General features: G+C 42.2%; 3 protein-coding genes across 3 annotated transcripts; 1 reads left to right on the plus strand and 2 right to left on the minus strand.

Annotated features, from left to right (window-relative positions):
* Positions 1 to 4,005: 4,005 nt before the first annotated feature.
* On the minus strand, positions 4,006 to 12,176 carry LOC307260452 (clathrin interactor 1-like). The gene is made up of 12 exons (XM_080040700.1): positions 12,036 to 12,176; positions 9,666 to 9,770; positions 9,350 to 9,446; positions 8,894 to 9,002; positions 8,547 to 8,756; positions 7,405 to 7,573; positions 6,903 to 7,119; positions 6,726 to 6,807; positions 6,504 to 6,581; positions 5,693 to 5,988; positions 5,383 to 5,560; positions 4,006 to 4,773 (listed from the first exon to the last, which is right to left on the minus strand). Exons 1-12 carry the CDS (start codon positions 12,074 to 12,076, stop codon positions 4,379 to 4,381), a joined length of 1,977 nt encoding a protein of 658 aa, XP_079896826.1. The 5' UTR covers positions 12,077 to 12,176; the 3' UTR covers positions 4,006 to 4,378.
* Positions 12,177 to 15,541: 3,365 nt separating this feature from the next.
* On the plus strand, positions 15,542 to 17,572 carry tmtops3b (teleost multiple tissue opsin 3b; the record flags this gene model as incomplete). The annotated part of the gene is made up of 5 exons (XM_080040918.1): positions 15,542 to 15,887; positions 15,977 to 16,145; positions 16,361 to 16,520; positions 16,641 to 16,874; positions 17,360 to 17,572. The coding sequence occupies 5 exons, from the start codon at positions 15,542 to 15,544 to the stop codon at positions 17,570 to 17,572; spliced, it is 1,122 nt and encodes a 373-aa protein (XP_079897044.1).
* A 248-nt stretch (positions 17,573 to 17,820) lies between these two features.
* LOC307260736 (protein-tyrosine sulfotransferase 1-like) lies at positions 17,821 to 26,388 on the minus strand. Its single transcript, XM_080041034.1, has 6 exons — positions 26,171 to 26,388; positions 22,028 to 22,732; positions 21,352 to 21,510; positions 20,945 to 21,198; positions 18,959 to 19,160; positions 17,821 to 18,424 (listed from the first exon to the last, which is right to left on the minus strand). Exons 2-6 carry the CDS (start codon positions 22,433 to 22,435, stop codon positions 18,389 to 18,391), a joined length of 1,059 nt encoding a protein of 352 aa, XP_079897160.1. The 5' UTR covers positions 22,436 to 22,732; positions 26,171 to 26,388; the 3' UTR covers positions 17,821 to 18,388.
* Between the last annotated feature and the right edge of the window lie 1,402 nt (positions 26,389 to 27,790).

Consider the following 27,790-nt stretch of genomic DNA (forward strand, 5'->3'; position numbering starts at 1 on the left):
GAAAAGTCAGAGGTTCACCAATCACCATCCATACCAGAACAGAACAGGTTCAAACATATTTGCACACAAGACCAACATTAGATGTTCATTAATCTTATCAGCTGTTGCCATGTATCCGCTTAAAGGTGGAGAACACTTATGTCGAAATCAGTGAATATCTCCTTTCGATCCGCTTCCTGTAGGCTCTGAAAACAGGCATATTAATATGGAGATAGATATGGTGGCCCCCCTTTGTTTACATACACGTTTACAGAGCCTAGGCTATGTTTAATACCAGATTATTTTCAGCGCACACACAGTAAAGTAAAATATCACTAGTGATGTCAGCCACCCCAACAACAGTCTGTTTACCCTGCTGCCTTCAGGGAGACGCTACCGTCTGCTGAGGGCCAACACAGAGAGGATGAGGAGTTTCTTTCCTAAGGCCATCAGACTGTTAAACCAGACTGTCGATGTCACTTAGCCCAACACCAAATCATTATTATAATCTTGCACTTTATATAGTTGAATTACAGCCGGACCGGTACATGAGAATTTCACTACTGATTGCACTGTGCAATTGTGTGTGTGACGAATAAATAAAACTAACAGTGCGGACAGGTAGTGGATCGTGAGGAGACACTGACAAGCATTCTCCAGAATAGCTGATTCCACCTTTAAGTGTCCCTACCAGGAAACCGCTGCTTGTGCATGTGTTTCAGTTTGTCGGCCACTTCAAAGTACGGCCTCTTCTGTTCCTCACTGAGCTTGGACCACTCAGAGCCCAGCTTTACACTGACGTCGATCATGCTGGCTCCATGGCGGGTTGTACGCATGGCATTTCGGTGGATGTGAGACCACACCATAAAGGCATTCATCGGTCTCTTAATGTGTCCATACTTGTCTTGGCTTGACTGCATCTGTATCAAATCTGAGGAAGACATTTGGGGACTGAACATTCTAAATTCTAACACATTTAGAATGAGACAGAAGGTATGCATTAGTAGTCCTACATTATGTATCATTTTAAATAAAGATGCCATTTGAAATATGTCAGCTCAAAAACAAGTTTTGCATCAAAAATAAATATGGATAGACTTGACACCAAGTGAAAACCCTGTAGGCCTAGGCTATTAAAGAGCTGTGGAACATAGAACCCTGGGAACATATGACCCCGTTGACTCCATGGCTATAACCTGCATACCTTCCTCCGTTGGCGGGATGGTAAAGCAGGTGACCGGACTATCACCTCTGTGCCAGGGTGAGGTGAGACTGAGCTGGACTGGTCCTTGGTTCATTGGTTCTCCAATTCCAGCAGCATGAGACGCATCCAGCCTCTCGGTAACCTGGATCGGAACACTTTGTGCACCAGAAGGAGGCCTCTTCTTTGCCCTAATTAGAGTTTCCGACTGGACGTCGCCATCGCCGCTGTTTCTAACCTCCGATGACACACCCTGATTCAGTGGTCGTTTTTTAAACAGGGTCGATATAGGGGGTAGTTTCCCGTTTCCAAAAGTTGCTGCAATTGAGGCCACGTAGTTTTCCCAAGTATTGGACCCATTTCCGGTCCGGTCCAATGGTTGAATCAGATCCGCATCCCCGGTTTGACAGCACTGCAAGGTATGGGTCGCTCGGTCCCGGCCCTTGTCTGAGGTTGGTGGACCCATTTCTTGTTTACGAGTATTTTTTAGGTGGCTGTCCATTGTCACGACTCGGTTATAGGCCTATTCTTTTATCGGAATTGTGATTGGTTGAAACTGTTTCCCAGGCAACAGTGACCGTTAAAAACACTTAACTTTCCAGTAAGGTCAAGAAGATGAGGTAGGGAATAGCCTAACATGTATTTGATTCACTTTTGCTGTCATTTTTACTTGCAAGATTGAACACCAAAGAAGTCAATGTTGATGGGGGTCATCTCTATTTCCTCCTAATCTTTATAACATATAATGAAGGGCTCCTAATGTCTATTAATTGTATTGAGTTTAAAAGGATACTGAAAACAGACCATAAATCATCCAAGTAAATTTTTTAATAACAAAAGATCACCTTGTCTTGGGTTCAAATTCTCAGAATATGGCTATTCTCAGACATGACATCAGTATTCTGATAGATAGCTATACTATGGCCCTGCTCAGGATCAAATGTAATGGAGATATCGATTAAATGAACACAAACTGGCCAATACACTTAGTAAAAAGTAGGAAATTGTTAATGTTATAATTTAATTTAATGTTGAATGAAGTACAGAAAATATAGAGTACACCAAATGAAACAAGCAGTACCAAAAAAAGAAACAAAAACATGATTCCTGTCAACTAAATTATGTTTTTTAGTAGGTCTCCGCCATATGAACATACACTTACAACAAAACTAATAAAATATTAAAACTAATAATGGCTATGGAATCATCCTTCTGAGAGTAACAAAATAAAGATTTGGTCATTTGGAGTGCAGAGCCTCAGAAAATGACAAGAGGCTCTGCTTAGCTGTTTTTGCACATCAAACAGAGAAAACTATACCCATACACAAAGTCCCACACACACACACACACACTCACTCATTATTTTCTCACCCATACATTTCACCCAAACCCTTTAGATTGCACTCAGCTAGCCATACAAATTATTTGTTAAAACAGCTAATGAAAAAAAAAAAAAAGTCTTCCAATGTCACCCTTGCACCAAGAGACCAAGTGAGCTGCCGGGTGAGCAATGTTTACTGGCAAATTACTAGAATTAAAGATACTCTGTTGTTGTTCTGTTATTATTCTGCAATGTGTCATTGCATTAAACATGGAAGAGATATAGAGAAGGTTTAATGTTGAGTGTTGTAGATGGAACGTTTACCACCTTGACCCGCAGCCAGCTTGAAAATACTACATTATTCATGTTCTTCTATCCATAAACAGCATCGGTGCATTGATAACAGCATATCTGAAGTGACACAATGCCGGTCATAAAGAGAATATCATAGTAACCTAACCAGTATCTTTTTGTGAATCTTCTAATCAACTCCTGTCCTCTCCATTGCTTTTTTTCTTTTTCTTTCTAATTTTTTCATTATCTTTGACATGTATTTATCACATTTTTTTCCATCTATTTTTTGATTATTTTGAGTATTTATGTACCTTGTCTCCTTAATTTCTAGAGTTTATTTGTTAACCTGAATATGATTTAATTGTGATTATTGATGGGGGTGGAACTCTGTACAAGCCCATTGGGCTTCGTTCCCTCCTTGCACCATTAATTGTTAATGTGTGCTAAATAAATAAACTAAACTAAACTAATCTGAATAAAATACTGATCGATGCTTTCATCAGGTATACATCGGAATGGAAGAATGAAAAGTAGAGGACAAGCATGGCTTGAAACAGTAACTGTTTATGGGGGCGCCCTTAGCTCAGTTGGTAGGGCGTCCCCCCCATGGGCCTCGGCCAGCAGTGGACCCGGGTTCGATTCCAGCCCGCGGTCGTTCTCTGCATGTCACTCCCCTTTCTGCCCCATTTCAACTCTGTCTCTACACTATCAATAAAGCATAAAAATGCCCAAAAAAATATCTTAAAAAAAAAAAACAGTAACTGATTATTGTGATATAAAAGACCCAAACTGTATTTTTGGGATGTTTTTTTTAACATCCACAGACAGTATGATCAGGTGTATTGAACTGGCTGGTTAAAAAGAGAAGAGGGGATTGAAAGAGTGAAAGGAAGTACAATGCAATTCATCCACTCTATTATGGCTCAAGAATAAGTACAGCGTTATCTCCACCTCCTGCCCTCTGCTGGAGGACCAGATGGATTCAGTACACTCCAAATACTGTAAGCGGTATACTGTTTGCACAGAGTGGGAGAGAGTCAAGAGTCACCCCCTGACAATAATGTCAAAATGTCTTAAATTTTGCGGTGAGTTTATTTAACAATATAAAACATGATATCTATAATGTAGATTTAAGGCAGCAATGCCATTTTCTCTTGAGTCAACCATACTGATTGAATTATCTGTGCAGTACAGAGAAACTAATTTTGAAGTGATTTCTTTGTAATGAATGGGGGATTTACTGTAGTTCATATCTAAAACGGGTATAGATGAGGACCCCCCCCCCATGAAAGTAATGACTTTAGGCTGCGGGTCCCTGCTCTTGGGGTGTCCTCTATGTGACGTCATTTCACATTAAATGGGCAAGGGGCACCAGCAGGAAATCACCCCCACCTGCAAGATCACATCAACAGACTGGGATAGTGAATGATTACTAGTGCCAGCTTGCCAACGAGAGCAGAGAGAGAAACATGCAAGGTTGTCTTTCAAGTACAGCAGTCCTTCTGTGGCGCACACTCATTATGTCAGACATATACACACAAACACACACACACACACAAACACACACACACACTTTCACTCCTTCATTTCCCAAAACTGCCAAAGTTAGAGAAGGCATCTTGTTTGGGTGGAACCACGGCTGGGGTCATGGAGTGTGATAGGCCCATCCCTACTGCTGGCACTCCCATGCCAGCCATACCACCCATCATCACTGGAGCGGCCATGCCCATATTCATGCTCAAGTTCATTCCCATCATGCCTTGGTTTACAGGGATTCCCCCCATCCCCATGGTACCCGTGGTCATTGAAGGGGGCAAGGAAGCAGACATGCCAGTTGCCATGGATGCAGGCATGCCCATTGTCATGGCACTGCCTGCTATCATGTGATTGGCTGGTGGTCTGATGGGTGTCGTGTGGGGCGGGGAGCTGAGGTTCAATCCTCCGAAGTTCTGGGCCAACAGGTTGACAGGAGGCACTCCTGCAGCAACACATATGGACAGGGAGAAGTTAATCCACACTGTCTTAACACTTATATATAAATGGGTAGTAACAGGTCATATTGCTTTCCCATTAAATCCCTGGATGAAATGTTGTGACAGAGCATTAGTCAACAATTGGGTCTCTGAAGTCCACCAGGTCAAATTTAAGAAATGTTTTAAACGTCATAGAATTTATTACCCGTTTCACAGTCACACCTGCCAAAGTATGAAAAGTATAAATAAAAACGAGTCAATAAATTTACTGACATTTATACCACTTCTTTTTTTCAGTACTTACCAGCTCGATATAACAATAATTACTATAAAATCAAATTGTAGGATCTAATCATTTAACGTGAACCTGGAAAAATAGCAGGAAAAAATATATTGAAGGATAAATAATAACAAAATAGTTAGGTCATTTGAAGTTGAATTTAACACATGTTAGATGAGGACAGAAGTGTGGATCACCAGTACTGGGGATTTTCCAGGCAGTTTTTTGTATTCATAACTTTGAAGGCCCTTTAGAGGACATATAAATAACTGCAGATACCCTGTGTATAATGCCTTTTTTTTCTTTTTTTACATCCACACAGTTTGGATCATACCTTGTTGCTGGATGATATTGTTGAGTGTGGGCGGAGTCTTAGTGGGGTTGAGGCCTGCTGATAGGAAGTCCAGGCTGATATTGACGGAGGGGTCCGACCAGGTCGACCCTAACGAGCATCCGACGCCAACCTTCTGCTGTTGTCCAATCGGCTGCTGAGATGTCATGCCTCCCAAGCTCTGAAATAGATGACAAATATGTTACACTGAAATATACAAAGAATATAGTTGTACGTACACCATATGCAAGGACAATTTAGGACTTATACAGTATAAGTTAGAGTGAGGAGACCATGTACTGTGTAAGTTTACCTGTTGAGAACGAGAAAGAGGCATGGTGGGCATAGCAACAGATGCTCCGGGCGTCACCCCTCCCAGAGAGAAAGTCATGCTCTGAGAGGCACTCAGAGTGGCATGTGGATTGGTTAGTTGGTGGTTGACTCCACCCATCAGGTCAAAGAGCTCTGCCGAAGGTGGGACATTGGCATTAGGGGCTGGGGCTGTGGGTGACTGGACGCTGCCAAACAGGTCAGAGCTAGACGAAGCTGGGGGATTGGCCGGGAACGCATTCCAGTCTCCAAATTCTCCATTTCCATTGGATGTGGCAGCTGGCAACAAGAAAGCAGCGATATGTTTAGTTGTGATTGGAAGATCCATTCCAGAGTTTGACAGGAACTCCCCAGACCTTCACTTCAAAGTTCTATACAACATGGCTTTTCTGTCATGGTGGACCTCATCTGAACTTGTTCTAAGACATTAGTATATGTCAGCACTTAAGTGTACTTTCAGAAACAACCTGTGTGCTTCTGTTAAAACGAACGTTGCTGGATTTTCCCAGTTACTGCAGTCATCTGAACCATGGTATGTCATGGCCTGCCTCTAATGCTTCGTTTCCACCGAGCAGAGCGGCTTGATACTAATCGATATCAATAATGCTTACAATCAGTATTAAAGTGTGTGATGTGCTACTAGTCATGCAGGAATCGGCAACATTTTCCAATCAATGAGTTAGCTGAAATGTATAATATTGTCCCTGGGACCGGACCGAATGGACCAAGCTAAAGGTGTGAAAGCAACCTAGTATTACTACAGGAGGAGTTTAGAGAGGCAAGGACAAGTGTACCGGTGGAGGTGGGAAGGCTGGCAGAGGCTGCAGGCGAGGAGAAGTCGGCAAAGCCCCCAATGAGGTCTGAACTTCCACCTGAAACGAGGGACACAGACATATATTCATACAAAAAGAACTCTCCTCTCTCCAACAAAGAATGACACTACTTGAACATAAATTAACCACCTTCACAGCCTTCATTTTGTCTTTTTCTTTGAATGCGTTAATGTTTGTAGTTACCTGTTGTAGTACTCTGATTGGATGAAGGGTCGATCACTAGCAGGTCAGCTAGGCCGCTACTGGAAGACTGCCTGCCGGATGGCTAAAGAACAGGAGTAGAGAGACTAGTTGATTAAACAGGTAGTATTGAAAATGAACCTCCCATGTGGAAAAGCACAGGTATTTGTGTGTGTGTACCTTCTCCTCTGGGCTCCTGTCTCCAGTGTAGTGGGCTGCAGCTCCCAGGTCCAGAGTCTTGCTGCCTGTTGCGCCGCTGCGTTTCCGTGTGGTGGTTGTCGTGGTTTCTGTTGCTTGAGTGATCTGGATGCTCTTGGTTGTGACGGTTTCCTCCTCGTCTTTGAACTCCAGGGTTTCCTGCCTACCGTTCCTCGATGCTCTGTCCTCCTCGTTGTCACTATGGCAACCAGACAAAAGCTGTTGTCTGTGTGTATTTCTTTATGTTGTGGTTAATCAAGACATAAGGGTTTAAAGATTTTAGACACGTTATAGGGCAGCCGAAAACCAAATGATGTGTGTGCGTGTGTGTGTGTGTGGGGGGGGGGCTTTATGAAGGCAGACTTTCGCTATTACAACACCACCACTCCACAAACCAAGGAAGCATATGGTAACTTTAATATACCCTGCCTAAAACATGTATTTTCTTCATATGTATATATCATATCCCAGTTTGCATGTTTACCTGATCCTGTCAGGAGAGTCGTCTCGTTCTTTCTTTCTGAACTTGTTGATTGTGTCGTCGATGGTGCTGCCTATCTTGTCACTGATCTCTCCGAGCTTCTCGCTAAAGGGGAAAGCTCCTCGGCTCTTATCCCAGTCCTCATCCCACTTGCTCCCATCCAACTCAGTACCTGGGAGGGAAGAAGACAGGAAAGGGCAGAAAGAGGGAGAATTGGTTAACAGTGTTCAAGCATCAACTGAAGAACATATAGTCTTGCATTCTAGCCGTATAACCCTCTTAAGTTGAGCTGTTTGACGATATATTTCTAATATTTCTAATAGTTTGGTCTATAAAAGCTGAGAAGATGACAAGTATACTTTTTGAATGGAAGTCTCTAAAGCCTCCCCTGTTTTCTTCTTGGTTGAGCGATGTTATGTTTTTTCTTAAACTTGAGAAAACTAAATATTCTTTGAAAGGTTGTTTGCACCAATTTGATTGTAGATGGCTCACCTTTATTTCATATTTCAATAAATTAAGTTCACTCCCAATTTTTAACAAATAACACTGTATTGCATTGTCTTGTACTTTTTTAAATAAGTTTTGTGTTTTTTTTTTTTTTCATTTCAGAATGTCCAAGGATTGTTTGGAGTGTGGGGTGGGTGGGGGTTAGAAATGTTTTATGTTTGAAAAAAATATTGAAATTCAATAAAAATTGTTTATGGAAAAGAAAAATACAAGAAATTGACAAGTGATGGGTCAAGGAACATCGTTTGAGTAGTTACTTGAAATGTTACTTTTAATCATCAACAGAAGCTTTACTCTAGTGCTGAAACAATGAATCATTTGGCATAAATATGATAAATAAATGTTTAGATCATTATTTTATCCTACATCATTCGTCAATGAAAAACACTTGACATATCTTGGTTACAGATAGTTTTAGAGTTGGAGATTCATCAACCAACCAATAAACTAATATTTAAAAAATCTGGCTTGGTACAGTCATTTGAAGTTTAACTTCTGATAAAAAAAAAAGTTTGCTTTACATGATGTCCTGTCTCCAATGCTTTTTTATTCTTATGGGTTTGGATGGAGGGAGTTATCTCATCATTCTAATCCACATTTTACTTGAGCTGTCGAAGGAAATGTTGTGAATTACTTACAGTTCTTAATGCTTCCCCCTCCTCCTCCTCCACCTCCTCCACCTCCTTCTCCTCCTCCCTCCATACTGTCTGAGGAGACTCCAATGTATTTATCTTTGTTCTTTTTGGCTTTCTTCCTCTCTTCTCTCAGTCTGTCATCATCCTGGACAAACTCCACCATCTCCTTCACCTTCTGACGCACATTGATGCCTTGATCCTTACCATTCTCATCTGGACACAAACACAAAGACACAAAATGTTTTTTGTTACCGCTGACCTTTCCTCTAGAACTACAATCAGGGAAAACTTCTACCTAAATGCATTGATGCTCTGCACAGAATTTTCATTCTTTTCATTTAGCGACTCACCAATAAGGTGGTAGTTTTCTAAGGATCGCAGATCATAGATGTGTTCTCTAGCGCTGGTGACGACTCTTTCAGACCCGTTCCTGATCAGATAGGCCAGCAGCAGTAAGGCCTTGCAGAGGGAGATGGAGACACATTTTATAAAGCATGGTTGGAGATTAGCATTAGAAGCCAGAAATGAATTGCCAGTGAGTTCAGCATGTGACAAAAGAAGAGAACTTTGAGATGTACTGCTCTGATCTTTGCATTATACATTATTCAGGGAGGATTGTGAAAGAACTTGACTAACTTGAACTTGAACCAAGAAACTGCTTCATTACAGTAAACTGATTCAGTGGTATAGAGTTGGACCAAGAAACAATACAGACCACAGCTACACAGTAAAGCACAGCACAGATACAACACAGGCACAAAACAACTTACCAACTAACCTGCCCACCAGAGTGTAGCCATAGTTACCTTGTATACTCGTCTCCAGTTCTTCTTGTTGTCTTTCAGCATCCTGGTCCAAAGCATGTTCATCACCTCTGGGAACTGCTCATACATAAAGGTAGATCTACACACACACATACAAAGCAGAGTTTTAGGTGTAGTGAGATTAGCCGGTGGACTTGTCTTTCTAACAGAACTCTTAATTCTCCTTAATAAAATAACAAGGTAGGTGTGAATGTGTGTGTAATTACACTGTACAGTATCTGCTTCTAGCGATAACATTATGCATGCATTTATTCGCACATACAGTAACCATGTGCATGCATGTGTGTGTTACACATACTTGGCTATTTCTCCCATCAGTTGTCCGGAGGGTCCCCATGGATCGTCATTGGTGGCCTCTCTCACCTTGGACTCGATCTCTGAGTAGTTCATCACCACATTGGTGCTGTTGACACAAAGATATTAGATTTTATTCATAAATTGTGAAACCCATAGGTTTTCCCTTCTTGTCTTTCTACTCATGTATTGACCAAACTATGTGAACAAAGTATTTATTATTGTCAGCCTCTCAGTCAGTCGGCTTTGCTGCTAATGTTCTGTGCCTATTCCCTTCACACTCATGTTGTCACATTTCAACAGGTTGGGCAGACCAAAACACAGATAAACACACACACATATTGATGTATTCATGCAGTGAAACGCAGAAAACGCAAACAACTACAGGATTCTACAAACGCCCTACACGTCTGCCACACTTGTGAACTCCTCGCTCTCAGCTCGCTCAATAGATGACAGCTTTCTAGCCGTGGCCTGACAACTGAACTCCAAAAGACAGAAATGCATGTGTGCACACACAAGCAAAGTGAGGTTAGCAGGAGGTGCATATATATCTGTGTTTGTGTAAAAGGGTTACGTGAAGAAAGCAAAACCTCCCTATGAGCAATATCTGCTTCCTGCCCTCTTTGATTTTGTGGTTCCATCTGCTACAGTGTTTTTTTTTTGTTTGTTTTTTCCTGTATATGTGTTGCATCTCTTGATGCTTGTTCCACAGGCCCATGACAAAAAACACAGCCAGAGCACTGCAACTTAAGCCAAACCTCTCCTGCTCCTCCTCTCGTCACACATCTCTTTTCTACCTCATCTCCAATCTTCAATACTATCATCAGGCCTGTGCTTAGAATGTGTTATTGTCAGCAGATAATGCAGACACAGACAGTGAGAGCTTCATAATAGCATGACTCTTAAATCTGAAGGAAAAGCAAGGTCGTGGCTGCCAACTCTGTTAAGGTGGATCAATAATCGAGTGTATTCATCATGCCCAGCCGGGCAAAACCAACAGCTGATGGGAACTGGTGTCTATTACTCCATTAAAAGCTCTGTTGAGCTCTCCATGTGTGCTACTTTGATATATTTCCTCCATGTATCTCCTCTCTTCACACTTTTTTTTTACCTTAAACGGAGGAGCTAACCAAACTGAGAGTCAAACTAAAATATGACCTTTCAATGTTGGCATTCTCATTAAGAGTTCTGCTCTCGCAATGCAATTTCATTTTTATGAAATTGTAAAGGTTAAAAATATATATGGAAAATAATAAAACAAGACTTAACCCAAGTCTGACATACCAAAGCAAAAAAAATTATAATGTATGTGAAACCTACTTGCCAATAGATCTGATTATGTTCCAATATGTAACTGTGATTTTGTTGCTCTGTAAAACATGATGACAGTTTCCTTTACCTGACATGATCATAAGCAAAAGCTGTTTACTATTGTGTTTATTCAAGAGGTCCTGTTACATAAGCAGATTTACTTATTTATCTTGGGTAACTCAGCAACACACATAAGTCATTTTGCATCAGTGCGTCCTCCACGATTTTTGACATTGTGTTTTACTCTGAGAAGTTAGTCAAATAAAACTGAGTCTGTCTTTTGAAACAGACATGACAGGAAGCTGTTGTTCTCCCTCCTCTTGGGTCACACTAAAATGACAATTTCCCTTTTACACTTGCAAAAATAGACGCATGCATAGTACCGATAGTGACGATGTAGTAGGCTGCAACATCAGCAAGAGCTATTACAGTAGGATGGGGTTGGCTCACAAGCTTGTGTTGTGTCCGTCGGAGGGGGGCATGGGCCTCGTTGGACCAAGGTAGCTACACTGTAGACATGATGAGTAGCTAATTGGCAGGACATTTACTATCTACAAAGAATGATCTGGCCACATAGTTAAGCGTCATTATTGATCAGCTTTCTATTCAGGATATAATGTTGGGTGAATGCACAAAGGAGGTGGCGGGCATCACCGGGGTGAGACAGGGCGTGATTCTGCATCAGCACCAACAACACAAACACTACACACACAGCCGACCTGGGCTTAGCAATGCTAGCGGAGCTAGCTGACTGGACAACATTCGTTCTGGATGGAAAACAAATACATTGGCAATTTATAATGTTTTTTTTTGCTGATATTAAACAATGTGTGGTAAAATATACCACGGTAGAAAAACGCATTTCATTTTCTGCCACAAGGTTGAAGATTGGCAGCTAGCCAGCTAGTCGGAGCTACCAGCTGAGGGGCTATGGTCCCCCCCCCCCTGTCAGCGATAAAAGCTGCTGATGCTGTAGCTGATGCCTAGCTAGCCGGTTAGCTCGGAAGCCACTTGGCGGCTTAGCTGGAGCAAACAGCTCCACCTGCGCCTCGGTACTCACGCTTTGTCCACGAGTTCTCTGACTTTCCACATATTTAGCATCACCGCACGGCACTGCGGGCTCGCCCCCTCGATACTGCGTCGCCCCCGTGTCTCTACGCGACACAAGCACAGCGGTGGTGTGCGGTTACCGACGACAATCCCCCCGTATTCCTCCTCGATGAGCGGCCGCTGCGGGTAACGGTCCCCCAGTTGCTACGGAAACGTCGTTCTCTGTCTACGTCACTGAAACGTCGAGATGTGCCCTAGCTCGCGGACTGAATCATGAGTTCCAAGTCAAAATGACGCAGGAACAAATTAACGATGAATATACTACAGTGGTCTCCGCAAGAGACAGTTAAATCTTTGTTGATTTCTAAAGCACGGTTGTCGTGCCTTGCTCAAGGACAAATATCATGTTAGTTCTACCAAGGTCATGGGTCAAAGCAGCATCTTCACCTCAGATAGCCTAGTCTAAAAGAGACTTGGTATAGCCTACAACTTTCTGTTAGCCAATGTTTTAGGCCTACAATTTTAACAGTTTTTGGCCAATGTCCCCAATAGCCTACATTTTAACTCGTCTGCCTTCCTTGCACCGACGGAATTTCTATTGCCTTGGACCCCAAGATATGGGCCCCTTAAAATGCCTCATGAACTATGGTTAAGATTGGTAGGCTATTTATTTATTAAGTCTTAAACTGGCTTCAGAATGAATCTGATTATTATATAAAGGCTAGGCCTTTATAGGCCTACTACAGGAACCATTGTGAGACATGGCATGTAACCACATGCATGTAACAGACACTGACAACTTAGGCCTACAAGTGGCCAAGAAATACCAAAAGGTTGGTCTGAAAGATAGCACAGACGCATTAATACTGGCAGCACAAGAACAGGTGTTGATCACAAGATCAACAAGATCAATAGAGGCTACCATACCAGACAAGACTGGTATGGTGCAGGCTGTGTAAAAATGCCCCTGAGGCAGTCCAGCACATAACAGCTGTAAAGGCCTTTGCACACCGGGCGCGATGCGAATAAGATGCAGGCAGGTGTGGCATTGGCTATATGGAATGCCATAGCAGAGTGGCTGGCATATACTGTATAGTATAGTGTAGTCTACAAGACCAACCGAGTATGGGCCAGAAGTCCCAATGTCAAAATGGGTGGCACCGCTAAAGGTGGCTGAGTGACAAAGCTAAGATCCTGTGGGACTTCCAGATCAAGACTGATAAAATAATGATGGCGAACCAACCAAACTGCAGAAGGCAGTTATGATAAATGTAGCAATCCCAAGCAACAGGAACATAAAAAACAAGGAACACAGGACGTTTGGAAAATGACAAGTTCTCAGCAGCAAAATAATAAAATAAATAAAAAATTTATTTAGAGATTTTTTTTTTTAACTTAAGTCTGTTTCTGATTGCAGGAGTCTCCTCTCCTGGCACAGATTGGAGTTATTGTATGGTTGTTGTAGTTGTCAGGAATTATCTTCTGTACCAGTCCTTATTACAGCAAAGCGTCATACTAAAAACATTCACTCACCTCATCTTTTTGGTCTCTGTAATTCGAAGATGACATTTCATTGTCAGTCAGTGGGTTTTCACTGCAGCTGATGCCTTTCATACAGCAGAGAAATACTGCCCTCCAGTGAAAAAGGTTTAGTACTGCATAAGAAGCGTTAGAACAGAGTAAAGTTGGACTTATCAGTGACAGGAATGGCTTGAAGGGATTTGTATCTGATTTAGACATCAAGTAAAGTTCTCGGGTTTAAAAGTTAGGAAAGTTAGGGGATCACTAAGGCCAGTAGGATTCATCATCTTGACAAATTGTGTACGGCAATCTGTCCTCCCAACTGTTGCAGACATATTTTAGTCTGGATCGAAGTGGTGGACCAACAGGTAGGCATCTCCAGAGCTACAAGGTTGCAGTTATCACGGTGAAAAAAGCTAAATTGTCAGTGGGATAGCATAGCAATAACCGATTGTAGCTGACAGAGAAGCTAGACAGGTGTGTTTTGAACATTTGTTTTTGAACACTTAAAAAGCCTCAGTTGTTGTTGCCATAGATTCAAAGGCAAAAAATTCTACACGTATGGGTCCAGAAAAGAGCTTCATTGCAAAGGTCTGACCGTGGAAATAATGTTTCAGGTGTGGTTCTTTTTTGTGGGTGCGAGGTTAGGTCAGGCAACAAATCCTGCTGACTCTGGTGATCACCTGGTTTCTTTCTTTAGCATCAAACTGGTTCTGACATTTGTGGTTTTAGGTGAAATATTTCAACATATGAGTGATGAACACAATGCACGCACCATATGCAAGAGTGAGCAATCAATAGCTCTTCATTTACTACTGGTTTTCAGTTGGGAATGTAAGAATACATTTTGATTCACTTGTGTGATGAAAGTTTGTTGTACTAGATTGCATTATAATATAATTTGATGAATATTTTATATTTTTGACTCACCGAATGGGTTCACGGGGCGACAGAGGCAGTATTTCTTTCTGGACTAGGCTACTGTAAAAGATTTTAGTGGCCACAATACAGGAATAATCCACTCAGGACATTGAATTGCCGGATGTATTAAGTAAATGAGGGTTTGTTCGTGTTGTTTTTCTTTACAAATGCATTTGTATTTGTTTGCATTTTGTCCCTAGTTTTCCTACAGAAAGCAACATGTAGAGTTCTGTCATAGAGCAGCTGAACTCACCTACAATATCGTTTCAGAGGCTTTTCTACACCATCAACCGCTAAGGGAAACACTAGTCCAGTGTTTTTCAGAGATAAGATTCAAAATAAAACACTTCTTGAGATTGTTCATCAGGCTCAAGTCTTCAGCATCTCATCAGTTAATGACCCCCAGGCTGATTGTGTTCTTGGCTCGTCCTCGTGGTCACACAGCTTGTATTATTGATACTCTGGCTCAGTAAATGAGGTCTCCAATCTGGTCTAAGGTAAAGTAGAATAGCAGATCAGAATAAAGACATGACTCCGATAGAGAGAAGCTCTTCACAAAAACTACAGCATCTGCATCTTTGGTGGATTTTTGCCTTTGTTCGTGTCTCATTAAAGGTTTGGAAATGTTGTTTTTTTCTTATCTACTGAATGATTATATTGAAACTGTGTTATCTATAGGAATTTGTTAGGCCTATGTCTAATGTTTTTGTCCATTTGTTACAAAGTAGGCTACTGCGATACCAGTACGCATATAGAAAATAATAATAATAACAAGCTATTTTACTATGGGCCTTTTTATATTGTTAAGCATAATAGATTGATTACAATTAATTTAGATTTCTTCCTGTTTCTTTCTGTTATTTATTTTATTTTATTTGTAAAATTAAAAGCTATAGCCTATTATTTTAGTTAAATAAATAAAATAGCATAGCCTCGACTCAGTGGTGGTAGGTTTTGCTATGTTTTCCCTCAGAGCGCTTAAAAATCTTGTGTTCGTGTAGGTCTATTTCTACCCAGTAGGATATGCTGAATAAATGTGTATTCTACCCAATGGTTAGTGGATAACAGGTTGCCATGGTGAGCCTCCTGCAGCATAGCAACAACCTCAGCACCACCTGGCACAGCTCCGTGTCGGACCCTGCCGCCGGCGCACTGAGCCGGGCGGGTCACACCGCGGCGGCCGTGTTCCTCGGGTTCGTATTGGTCCTGGGCTTCCTCGGTAACTTCCTGGTGCTCGTAGTGTTTTCGCGCTTCCCCCGGCTGCAGACTCCAGTGAACCTGCTGCTCGTCAACATCAGCGCCAGCGACATGCTCGTCTGCATATTCGGGACGCCCCTCAGCTTCGCGGCCAGCGTACGCGGCAGGTGGCTGACCGGGTCCTACGGGTGCCGGTGGTACGGTTTCTCCAATGCACTTTTTGGTGAGTTCTGGTAGAAGTGGCCTACACTTTCTGTGACTTTAAAAACAGGCTCAATTTGATAATAAACTAATGGTGTCTCTCTCTGTCAGGTGTGGTATCTCTGGTGTCTCTCTCTCTGCTGTCCTTTGAGCGGTACTGTTCACTGCTCCGCAGCACCAGACCAGACTCCTCTCAGTACCACAGGGCCTGGCTCGCCATCACGGCCTCCTGGCTCTACTCACTGTTCTGGACTCTGCCACCGTTGCTGGGATGGAGCAGGTCTGTATAGGCTATATAGTTAGATCAGAGTAATAATGCTAAAAAGGTGTGCACTGTTTGTTTTTTTTTCAATTTAAAAAAGCAAAATTAAGAAGTGAGCACTTCAAAAGAAAGTAACTGCTATTTTTAAAGAGCGTCAAGAGACACATTAAGCATATCATGATGACCCAGAACTAGAGCTTCATGATGTCAAAGTGGTGTGTGTTATGGAGCAGCTACGGGCCGGAGGGTCCCGGCACCACCTGCTCAGTCCAGTGGCAGCAGCGCTCTCCCTCAGCCCGCTCCTATATCGGCTGTTTGTTCGTCTTCTGCCTGCTCCTGCCACTGCTGCTCATGATCTTCTGCTACGGGAGGATCCTGCTCGTGGCCAGACAGGTGAGTGACCTTTGACCTCTGTGTAACGTTTGACGTCAGGATCTGTCATTCAGAATTTCTATTGGTGTGTGTTTGTGTGTGTCTTTCTGTCTGTCTGTGTGTGTGTGTGTGTGTCTCCAGGTCACCAGGATCCACCAGTCCTCGGATGAGCGGAGTGAAGGCCGTGTCCTCCTGATGGTGGTCTCCATGGTGACGGGCTATCTATTGTGCTGGATGCCGTACGGTGTTGTGGCGATGCTCTCCTCCTTTGGACGGCCCGGCATGGTGCCACCTGCGGCCACTTTAATCCCCTCTTTGCTGGCAAAGACCAGTACCGTCCTCAACCCTGTTATCTATGTGCTGTTCAACAACCAGGTACCAGAAACTCCCTGTAAATACCTTGAGTAGTCTTACAAAGGTCATCAGAGGCTTATTACCGTAGGTCATATTTCTTCTTCTCAACTTCACCAAAAGAAAAAGGACAGGTGCACACTTGATTTGCAGACAAAGTATTCTAACCTCAGATGTATTGTTGCCACAAAGCTGGTTTGAGACCCACTTTTTTTTTGCGAATGTGCACATCGAAAAAGATGGCTTTACAATGCATTTTTATGCACAGCAATGCAATAAGAAGGAATCTTCACAACCAGTAGGAACAGGAGGAATGCTAATAATGTGAACATGTCCATGAGCATCAATAAATATTGTTTTGTGGGAAATGCTTCCTATCGACTAACGTTACAATTTTAAATGTGTCAAAATTTAAATCATTTTAAATGACAAAATGCATCTGAATGTATGCGCCTATCTTGTATCATATTCATTATTCTGCCTCCACCTCCTCTGTTTGCGTGTCTCAGTTTTCCAGGTGCTTCCTGTTCATGATCAGGTGCAGCTCAGAAACTCCGCCCCCCACAATGCACCACACCCTGCCCAGCAGAGGGGGTGTGTGGCCTCCTACTGCCCACCTGCCAACAGAGGACCAGAACACAGCACACGCCATGTTCACATCCAGAGACCAGCAGGTGCAGCAACCTGCCGTGGTGCTGGCTCAATCCCTAGACTGTATATAATTTAATTACAAAATTTTCAGCCAGCTGCCCACTCTATATTTCAGGGGAATCGCTGAAAGACTGGAGTGTCATGTCACCATTTTTGTCTTAAAAAAACATCTTGTAACCAGGTAATCTATTGTGTCCGTACACCACTAGAGGGGGCTGTGGCCAAGATGGCTGTCAAATAAGGCAAGTCCATATAGCAGTTTGATTGAAAACAGAATGTCAATTACAAGTGAACAAAATAGCTAAACTACATCATAAAGTCACATTTAGGCTCATTTTATTCATATTCAACAATATACAACAATTAAAAAGCCTCAATTCAGAATGAACAATCTTAGATTCCTGAATGAACGGTCAACACCAAAATAATTTATTAAGAAAATAAACATCCGTCTTCAAAAATATACAGTCATGATGCTTCATGAACACTGACTGAACTCTCAGAAAGTGAAATATTTGTCTAATGACACATTCACATTTGTGGTGAATTCCTAACAACTTACAGACATGTTGAAATACGAGGTGGCGGGACGAGTCAAAATGCAGTGCAATACTGTGTGTTCCTCGTGGAGGAGATGTGAGAGGCAGCGAACTTCCTTCAGCAGTTGAAGTCCACAGCTGAAATTTAAACCCCAAACCACTTGGTGTGTCCGTATCTTGAAGACCCCACAGATATTAACACCGCAGACAAGTCTTACAAACAGTTAAAAAATACACATGAATCTTTTTCCTGTTAAGTGTAATCACTGCTGAACTGGAAGTCCGTGTTTAAGGTGCATCCACGTTGTGGAACGGTGAAGTAGAGCTTACGGCATTTTGCTCTATTGCTTAACTGGGGTGTGGAGTCTCTATTGGTTTGGAACTCTGAGGAAAGAAAAGACATAAAGTTCACATATGACTGTAAATATTATCAAGGCCGAAAGTGGAATACTGGAGGATTCATGATTGTAAATCAAGGACTGTGACAGGTCAGCTTGGGCTGCTTGTGTTTTCTCCAATAGGTTTACAGTTTGAGATTGTTGAGAGGCAAAGACAACAGTGATGAAGCTGAAAATAGGTGAAGTACGAATCCTAAAAGTCTCAGTTGTCTCAGTGTTTCTCTCAGAAATCTTGTTTGTTTTTATTATTAGAATTATATAAGATGTCGGCGTTGCAAAGAAGTTTAGATAATCAATGTATCTTTTAAGTCAAAAAGTGCTGCTCTTCTCTGTTTCATATCAGTAAATTGCATAAATGGGGTTACTTGCACAAAAACAAACCATATTTGCAGATGTGACCTTGAGCTCTGATGCTCATTTTAAGTCAAGTCAAGAATAAACAACCAACCAATAAATTAAAAAAATAAAAGCAGAGTCAAGACCCTGTTCCACCTCAGATATGTTTCTTTTGTAAGCTCACCTGTGAGTAGTTGAAGGGAGCGCCCATGGGCTCTGGTCTTGTGTAGTCAGGAGGGTTTGCGTGGGGGTCGTAGCCCAGGCGAGCCAGCATGGGGGCGATTTCAGCCATGTCGCTTATCACGTCAGAGGGGATGTGACCCACCCACTTGGAGAGGGCGTCAGTGTTCACTGGCTTCATCACCTGGTCTGTGGAGCGCTCAACCCTGCACACACAAACACAGTCAAACACAAAGTCAGTGTGTGGGTGTGTGTTTAGAGTTTAGATGGAGAACATTTTCAAAATGAGATAGATAATTGTCCCTTTAACAAATGCAGTTATGACTCAGTAGATAAGATACATAAACTATTTATTTAAAAATGTTATTCAATGTTAGTTTTTAAGGTAGGCATTATTTTAAATCTTCCATACACATAGACCACTCAAATAAGTGTGTAAGCATGTAAACACGATTCATGATACCACATTTGTTATCACAACATTTCTTGTTTTTCTTGAGGGGGTTATACAAAATGTGTGACTAATATTACGCCAAGTTGCCAACTGTTACATAACTATAACTAAACACGATAAAGGTGCTAATTTTGTCAGGATGTGGACTAATTCCTTCAAAAACATACCAGGTTTGGGATTCTTTTGGTAATTAGCAGCTAGATCCCTATCATATCCACACATCCTTCTGCCCTGCTGAGAGATGATCTACTTGAATCAAAACAAATTCCAAAACCGAAGTCAGTAATCTTTAGTTGACCTTGAAAGGTTTGGGATTAAGAGCAGTGGCTCAGTGGGCACAGATTCATGACTTCACAACCTGTGCCGCATTTAATCTAATGTCTGGTTTTTAGACATGAAATATCTCAATATGTTTTTATTAAATATTGTGGAACTGTGAAAAAGGCTTTGAATGTTGGCAAATAAAATGTACACAAGTTTGGAGTAATTAGTAGAGACTTTTTATGCCACAGATTAAACGTTAAGGCCTGTTTGGTCCGAGGGTTCATCCCAATTAAAAAACACATCCCAAGCTCTTGTTCTGAATTTGCAGAGTGCGTGTGCTTCTCTTTGTCCAATGTTATTCTGGGAAATGTGAGCACACACTACCATTTCTGACGCTGCTGCACCCTGACCCCTCTGTGGACGGGGCAAATAAAAATAGAATTTTCTTTCAGAACGATCAATAGAGCTTTACATTTCAAGTATCGCCTGTCTTTCATAGCACATCCTGTCGCACAACTGAAGGCGAATGATGTGAAAATGATAAAAACCTAAAGAAAATATCAGCCCAAAAAATATATATATATATTAAGAGTTTTTTCTTTTAAAGAAGTAAATCATTAAAAAGCAGAGCACTTATATACAATCTTTCTAAATCCAAGACATTAACAAGTGGCACAGGTGTACACAAAGCCTGGTCATTCTGTGTCATTTTTTATTATTTCATATATGGACTGCGCATCCCAATAAACATGTCTAAACAGAGACACAGACACAAACAGAAAAGGTGCAGCAGTTAGTGGAATGTTTGCCAATTAAAATTATTAATCTTCATTTGGCTGCTGTGTGTAATCAAAAGGAGTAGTGCATGGACATTATGAATGTGCTAGGGTTATTTAAAATCAGAAGAATAGGCTAAATGCATCAAGTGACCACAAATATGTAAGGCCTTTAGAGCAACTTATTAAGACAGAAATGTCTTCAAGGCCACTGTAGACCCGACTGATGTGCCAGGACTCATAATATATATATTTTTAAAACTCACACACTTGTGCTCAGGTTTAGCCATGTCTGTGCCTGAAACGTCTGCCTCCACCACCTCAAAAAAATGTAATAAATTATTAAAGCCTTTCTAGAAAGTATAAAAAAAAAAGTGGATAACTGAAAACCACAGCACATAAAACTGAAACTATCTTCATGGCTTAATACTTCTTTAAACTATAGCCAAGAGTTAAGCTTGGTGTGCCCACACACAAACACATTTAAAATACTTACTTGGACAGAGACACGCCACCAGCCTTTCCAATCTTTTCTTCGTGGTGCAGCACTGATGGGTCCCACTGCAGCTCTAGGAAGTGAAGCAACTTCCTCATTTCCTCCTCTGCGTGGAGGACCAGCTGCTCATAGCGGACAGGCAGACATCTGGTCTCTCCGGCCGCCTGGCACTGGCTGAACATGGTCTCCAACGCACTGCTCCACTTGGTCAGACAGTCCCTGTAGCTGGACAGGTCAAAGCCAGAGATGGTCACCTGTAAACACAGGCAGAGAGATGCCATTAAAACAGAAGGCCTATTACCACAGAAGACAGAATGTGTGCTGTGTCACAATGTGGCTTCAGTACAAACGTGTCAAGTGGCTGTGTTGAAACACAAGCCTGTGAGAAAGTTTCTCTTCCTGCTTACCTTACGCGATATCATTGAGTGAACGGTTGCCCGTCCGTCTCGTAGCATGAGCACAAATTTGGCTTTAGGGAAGATGCGTGACAGATATGAGAGAGACTTCAAGGCGAATGGGTCCTTGTTACAAAGGCGAGGAGCCGGCTCCCCGTGGCCAACTATCACCTACAATGTGTAAAAACAGGGAATATTACAACACAAAAGTGTGTATATGCAAAACCATCTAAAATTCAGAATACCAAAATGTTCATATTGATAATAAAAAATGATATAAAAAATATGTGTCAATTACAAAAACAGGGATGGGCACTTATCCTATCAGAGAAACAAGAATATTTTACCCAAGATAGAGTAGATATTTCCATAAATCTAAACAAATATTGAAGCAAAAAAAACAAAACAGTCCAACATGTTGATTAAAAAAAAAATGTATAGACCAAAAGATTCAACTATTAATCAAGAAAATCTATAATGAAAATAATTGTTAACTGCGGCCCAAAAGACACATGCTTAATATCTTACTTTGCATATTTTGCACAGCTTTGAAAACCCAAGTGTGTTTAAACAACTGCAACATGCCTTTGAAACCGGTGCATGTCTGTAGAATGAAGCATGATGCAGATAGTTGTTGTTGTGGGTCTAATCCAACACAGCAGATAACACAATGCCTTGACCAGCTCACCTCTAAGAGAAACGCACGCACGGCCGAGTCCAACACCGAGTCAGTGACTCCGGCCTCATCCAATCGTATCCTCTCCTTCACCGAGCGGCTCCAGGTGGCCCTCATGGCCAGGAGGCGGGGAATCACCCGGGTCTCCTCCCCACAGCGCACGTGACTGTGGGCGTCCAGCATAACGCGCATCAGTGTGGTGCCACTCCTGGGGAAGCCTCCGATGAAGATGAGGGGCGTGTCTTCAGGGAAGTGTTCGGTCAGGGATAGGCTCTGATTGGCTGAGCCCAGGTTAAGCTCCATCCAGCGGTACCGATGGCTTTTAGGAGGGCACTCCGTCCCACTCATGCCCAGGTACAGCAGGGAGGCGGAGCAGAGCAGCAGACAGCCCAGCAGAAAGCTGGATCTGGTGTTCCTCATGGTTTATGGGTGTGGATGGGAGTAAGATTCATCAAATGAGATTCAGGGAGAACCAGAGGAGGAGGCTGCTGGAATCAGTTGTGAATGTACACGCTTTTTAAAAAGTCAAGTTGGAGACAACCTGGCAGGTGAGGATGAATGGGAGAAAGACAGCTGAGGATGGAGGCCAGGCGGGTGGAGAGTCTGTGTAATATTCAGGACCCCTCTGTCTGCAGCTCTTCAGCCCTGCTGTCAGAGAGCAGGATCCAGGCCTACTGCGCTCCTAAGCCAGCCACGTCTCTTATCCATGGCACCTACCTACAACATGAGAAGAACCGGTCAACACAAGTACTGCACCAGGATGGATCTATATTACTTACAACTGAATAAACAATACTTCTGTTCATACGGCAGCAGGAAATTAAATGTTCATGCCTCTGTGCCGGCGATAGCCAAAGGCAGGAGGCATTGCATAAATGTCCACTCTTACTCAAGGATGATCTGATGGTCAAAGGTTGAGGTCACAGTGACCTCGTGTACTGTAAGCACAATATCTCAAGATCGCTTTGAGGGACTTTCTTCATACTTTGCACATATGTAGCCTTTGACTCAAAGATGAACAATTTTTCTAGATTTTTTTTAGAGGTCAAAGGTTACTGCAACCTATATATTGTCAGGTCACATTGACCTTGTACCGTATTGTGGATTTTTAGGAGCTTTACCTTCTTTTTTTTAAGACATTTTTTGGGCATTTTTAGGCTATATTGATAGTGCAGAGAGACAGAGAGGGGAGTGACATGCAGAGAACGACCGTGGGCGGGAATCGAACCCGGGTCTGCTGCTGGGCCCGGCCCGGGGGGGGGGGGGGGGACGCCCTACCAACTGAGCTAAGGGCGCCCCCAGCTTTACCTTCTTTAAAGCATTGCCACCAGTGTACTTTCACAGTTCGGAAGTCATATGCCTCGCGGGGGCATGCAACTTCCAGGCAGTCGTTTTAGTTTTTCCAAGCTTGATATCACAACTTGTATTTAAAATGTCCAGTAAATAAGTTACTCCAAATAGCCATTTCCCATGCGGGATTGAGCTTAAACAAGCAGGGTGTAACGGTTTGCAAAGAGCAGCCATGACATCAAAGTTCAGCTCTGAGGCAGTGTATCTGAAGCCACTAATTACCTCTCTCCCTTGTTTTCATTCTTACTGACAGCTTTTACCACGCAAAGCAGTTTGTTTAATATCAGATTACTATTGACCCAGCGAACCATTCTGCAACTTCCCCATTTCTCTTCTGCTATGTGCACACAGGAGGTTTCACCAACGTAGGCCGGCCTCTAATTCCTCTTCTTAGCACACAATAACCTAAAAGAACATGAGTTTGCAAGAACTGTAATCAGTTGAACATTGACTTCAAGAACTCTAATGATTTCACTGTTGTTTCCCCAATACAGATTCCACCATCTCCCTACTCATACAAACAGCGGTTCCACTTCTTACAGCAGCTCTAAGAACACATGGGATACTGTATGTCTCCCTTTCCCACAGATATTTTTGGTTTCTATTTTTCTCTGTCTGAATGTGCGGGGGGGAGCCTGACATCTGGATGCCACGTGGGTGGAACACTCCTCTCCCTGGGCTTGAGTAGCTCGCCCTGTAAAACTCAGCCTGACGACTAAAGCAAAACGGAAAAACAGCTGGAAATGAGGACGCAGCATGGGATGCTTAGGTGCTGCCTTAAGCCACGCTAAATCCAGTGGTATCCACAAGCTTTACGCGTAATTCTGATGCATTTCCATGCAGAGATTAAGCCACTTGGAGTATGCAGAGAAATAGGCCAGTGGTTTAAGACGATTCCTGCTGATTTTCCCCTCTCTACAGATTTAAAGGGCCCGATGACCCAAACCAAGAGAAAGCGTATTTTCCAAACTGCAACTAAACATCATTTTCGTTATCTACTACTTTATAAAAAAAAATCTCGATTAATCAATCCGTCTGGCGTCAATGTCTTCAAAATGTTTATTCGGCAGTTTAAAACCCCCCAAAGTATTCAGTTAACTTCATATAGGACAACCGAGAAGCCGGAAACAATGGATATTCGGCTTTTCTGCGGAGAAGAAATTAAATGATGATGATGGTTGCTGATTTCTGTGCTGCATTTGACTTGCCAATTCATACTTTCTACAGCTATATCTCTCTTACCTAATTATTATCTGACCATGAGCAGACAATTTTATTTATGGTAGATGTGATGGCCTCCACCCCAATACAATGAAAGAAAAACATGTATTGGTCTTATTTGTACTGCTCAAAGCAACAACAAAAAAATTACACTTATAACTTTTCAATAGCACAATCGTACTCATTAATCCTGGATAATCCACAGAACAAGATGTCAAATGTTATCATTGGAACTATCTCTTCGGAAGGATAGACGTACAATAGTAAGAAACCATTTCTAGTGAGAGGTTGGGATTTCATATTTTTACAATACTGGGCAAATAAAACCAAAACTATCTGCTTGGCCACACGCCACTAGAAGTGTGTACCCACTGTGATTAATGTGGGGATTGACCTTGTCAAGGCCACTGTGTTCCTTTATGAGGGACAAGCAAACAAACTCCTTAATGGCCCGAAATATGGTGACCGGCTGTGATCACAGTCAGCCAAGTCTGGAGGGGGGAACACCTCCAACAAATTCCATGAACTCAGATTAAAGCACAAAATATGATAATTATTATAAAGCACTCAAGGGCCAGTCAATTCTTGGAGCTGTTTCCTTGAAATGTATGACAGCGGAGTTGTGTATTGTGCTGTTCTTCCTGTGCTACGCTGCAATAACATCCTTTATGTGAAATGAATCCATTAACCTAAAAGGTGCAGGTTTACCATTACCATCATCATCATGTTTTGGCTGCTAAGGACACATGTTATGGTAACCCAGGATCACATTCTTTAAAACAGCAGGCTGTGTTCAAGAAGTCTTAAGTCTCCTTGTTCCTCACAGAGGGGGGCGACCACACTGACTTCCTGCAGAATGGAAAGTGTGAGAGAGGGAGAGCAACTTCTTAATTTTCCCTTTGCTCTTGATGCATTATTATCAGAAGCATTTCTTTTTTTCGTGTATTTTTGTAGTCTAACTGCCTAAGAGTTATTCTTTCTCCCAGTGTCAAAAACAAACAACAAACTAAACTAAACAAAATAAAATGAGAATTAGGGTTCATTTTCAATTTCACAATTACAGCTGCTTCCTGCCTTTTCTGTTCTCGCTGCCTTGCATAAAATAGACGTGGTAACTGGTAACCCAGGTGCACATTGGTTGAAACACCTCAAAAACATCACCGAAGTCAGTGTGTGTGTGTGTGTGTGTGTGTGTGTGTGTGTGTGTGTGTGTGTGTGTGTGTGTGTGTGTGTGTGTGTGTGTGTGTGTGTGTGTGTGTGTTAGTAACAGGATTATTCCACGGTTGCAAAGCGAAGGCCCAGCGGCCACGAACATCTGGCCCCAGCTTGGTAATGCTCCTTGTATTGTAAGCTATTGCCTGAAAATATGCACCCGAGGCAGGCAGGAAGGAAGGCATGCCACCAGGTGATTGACCTGCTATCAGTCAAAACACAACGTAACAGACCAGCGGCCACCAACAGCTCACGGTAGGCGCCAGAAAAGCACGCAGTAGCCTACGCTATTTACCCATCATCCCCTTGTATAAATATATATCTCGGGAGCTATTACGCGTCGTAAAAACGTTAAAAATGGTGTTCACTCACCAGCCGAAATCCGAAGGAAAAAAACACACATGAACCTTGGTCCAAAAATCTGAAACCAGCAGCTCCTCTCTCATCGGGGACACGTCGGCTTTTTCTCTCATGTGGACAGTTTATCTCACATTGAGTATGTTCAAAAACACATAATTACACAACGTTTCACTGTTTGCCTTCCGATGTAACTTTGCACCGTAAAGAAGTCGAGCCTGAATCCACCGCTGAAGCAGAGAGAGCGAGAGAGAGAAAAAAATCCAGTGAGATCGAGCGCAGCAAGGCTGAGAAAGCTGAGCCCTGATAGGTCGATGGACGTTCTGAATACGCAAACACATCTGCTTGGGGGATTCCTATTGGTGGAGGTGTTAAAGGGCAATTCCACTGCAGTGACGAACCAAGGTTGTTGGTGTTCTTTTTCTTTTATTTATTTTTGCACACAAGGCTAAAATTACTTTACTTCATCGATTCGTAGGCTCTCAGTAAAAGGCCACAGGGGAAATGCAATTACAGTGTGGGCTTTGGTTGAGGTTAAACCCGCCTCATTTAATTTACCCACCTTTTCATTTGTTCAACTGAATTTGGTAACTAAATCTCTTAAGCATAACAGTAGGCTTAGAGATTGCAGCCTCTGTGGAGGAACAAATGTGACCAATTACTTTCGTGAACCAGTCACATTTTATTAAATAAAATCACTGAAAAAAATAAAATAACCACTGAAATGTATAAATAAGTAAGCCTATTCATGAGGTACCTCAGTTATCTATTAGCCTAAATTAGGAGGCCTACTTATTCACCCGATAAAAGATTCACAATTAGTTTATGATTACTTGTGTTGATTATATAGCCTATTTTATACGTCTATGCAAAATTATGATAAAAACCTCTTGATTTATGTCAAGAGTGGATGGACACTGCTGCCTATTGCCGTATGAATGAGCTGATACTATTGACCCCTGTACATACTCTGTGCAACATGTAATCCTGCAGGTTTTTTTTCTCTGCTACAATCCTACTTCTATTTATTGGCTCCAAGTTTGCATAGCATAAAACTAACTGGAGTTTGTGGGAACTCGGGCAGTTGCTTGCTTTGACAAGTTGATTGAGGCAACATTTAAAGATCTGCAATTCATTCTTATTTTCATAAGAATGTATTCTATCATTAAAGAACAAACAATGCCATGCAGAGCAGCTATGAAGACTGCAATGGGCCACACTGCTCTGAGAGGTACAAATTAACTTCCACTCGTCTTCTCTGTGGAGAGATAGAGGAATATGTGAACGGGTAGGAAGATATGTAAAAGCTATTTAGGACATCGCAATTTATAATCTCTGCAAAATTCAGATTGATGGCATGGGGTCACTTTGGGCTCCTGGATGTGCTCATACAAAACCAGTGTTTTTGGCTTTCACTTTGGCTCATTCTCTTGCCTTAGCAAGGTAGCACACACAGGAAACTGATCAGGAAGCTCAAAAGGTTCATGGGTATTTCTAGCACATCCCTCCTCTGCCACCACACAATAATTCAGCACCAAAGAATATATGCGGATACTGAGCGTGTAGGGTTCATGTATCAGTCTTCATATTTTTTTTTTCCCTGTGTCATCTCTAAGTGTTACAGAAAACCATCCT

Source organism: Ammodytes marinus (genome assembly GCF_949987685.1).
Source record: "Ammodytes marinus genome assembly, chromosome: 14".
In the NCBI taxonomy this organism is placed as follows: domain Eukaryota; kingdom Metazoa; phylum Chordata; class Actinopteri; order Uranoscopiformes; family Ammodytidae; genus Ammodytes; species Ammodytes marinus.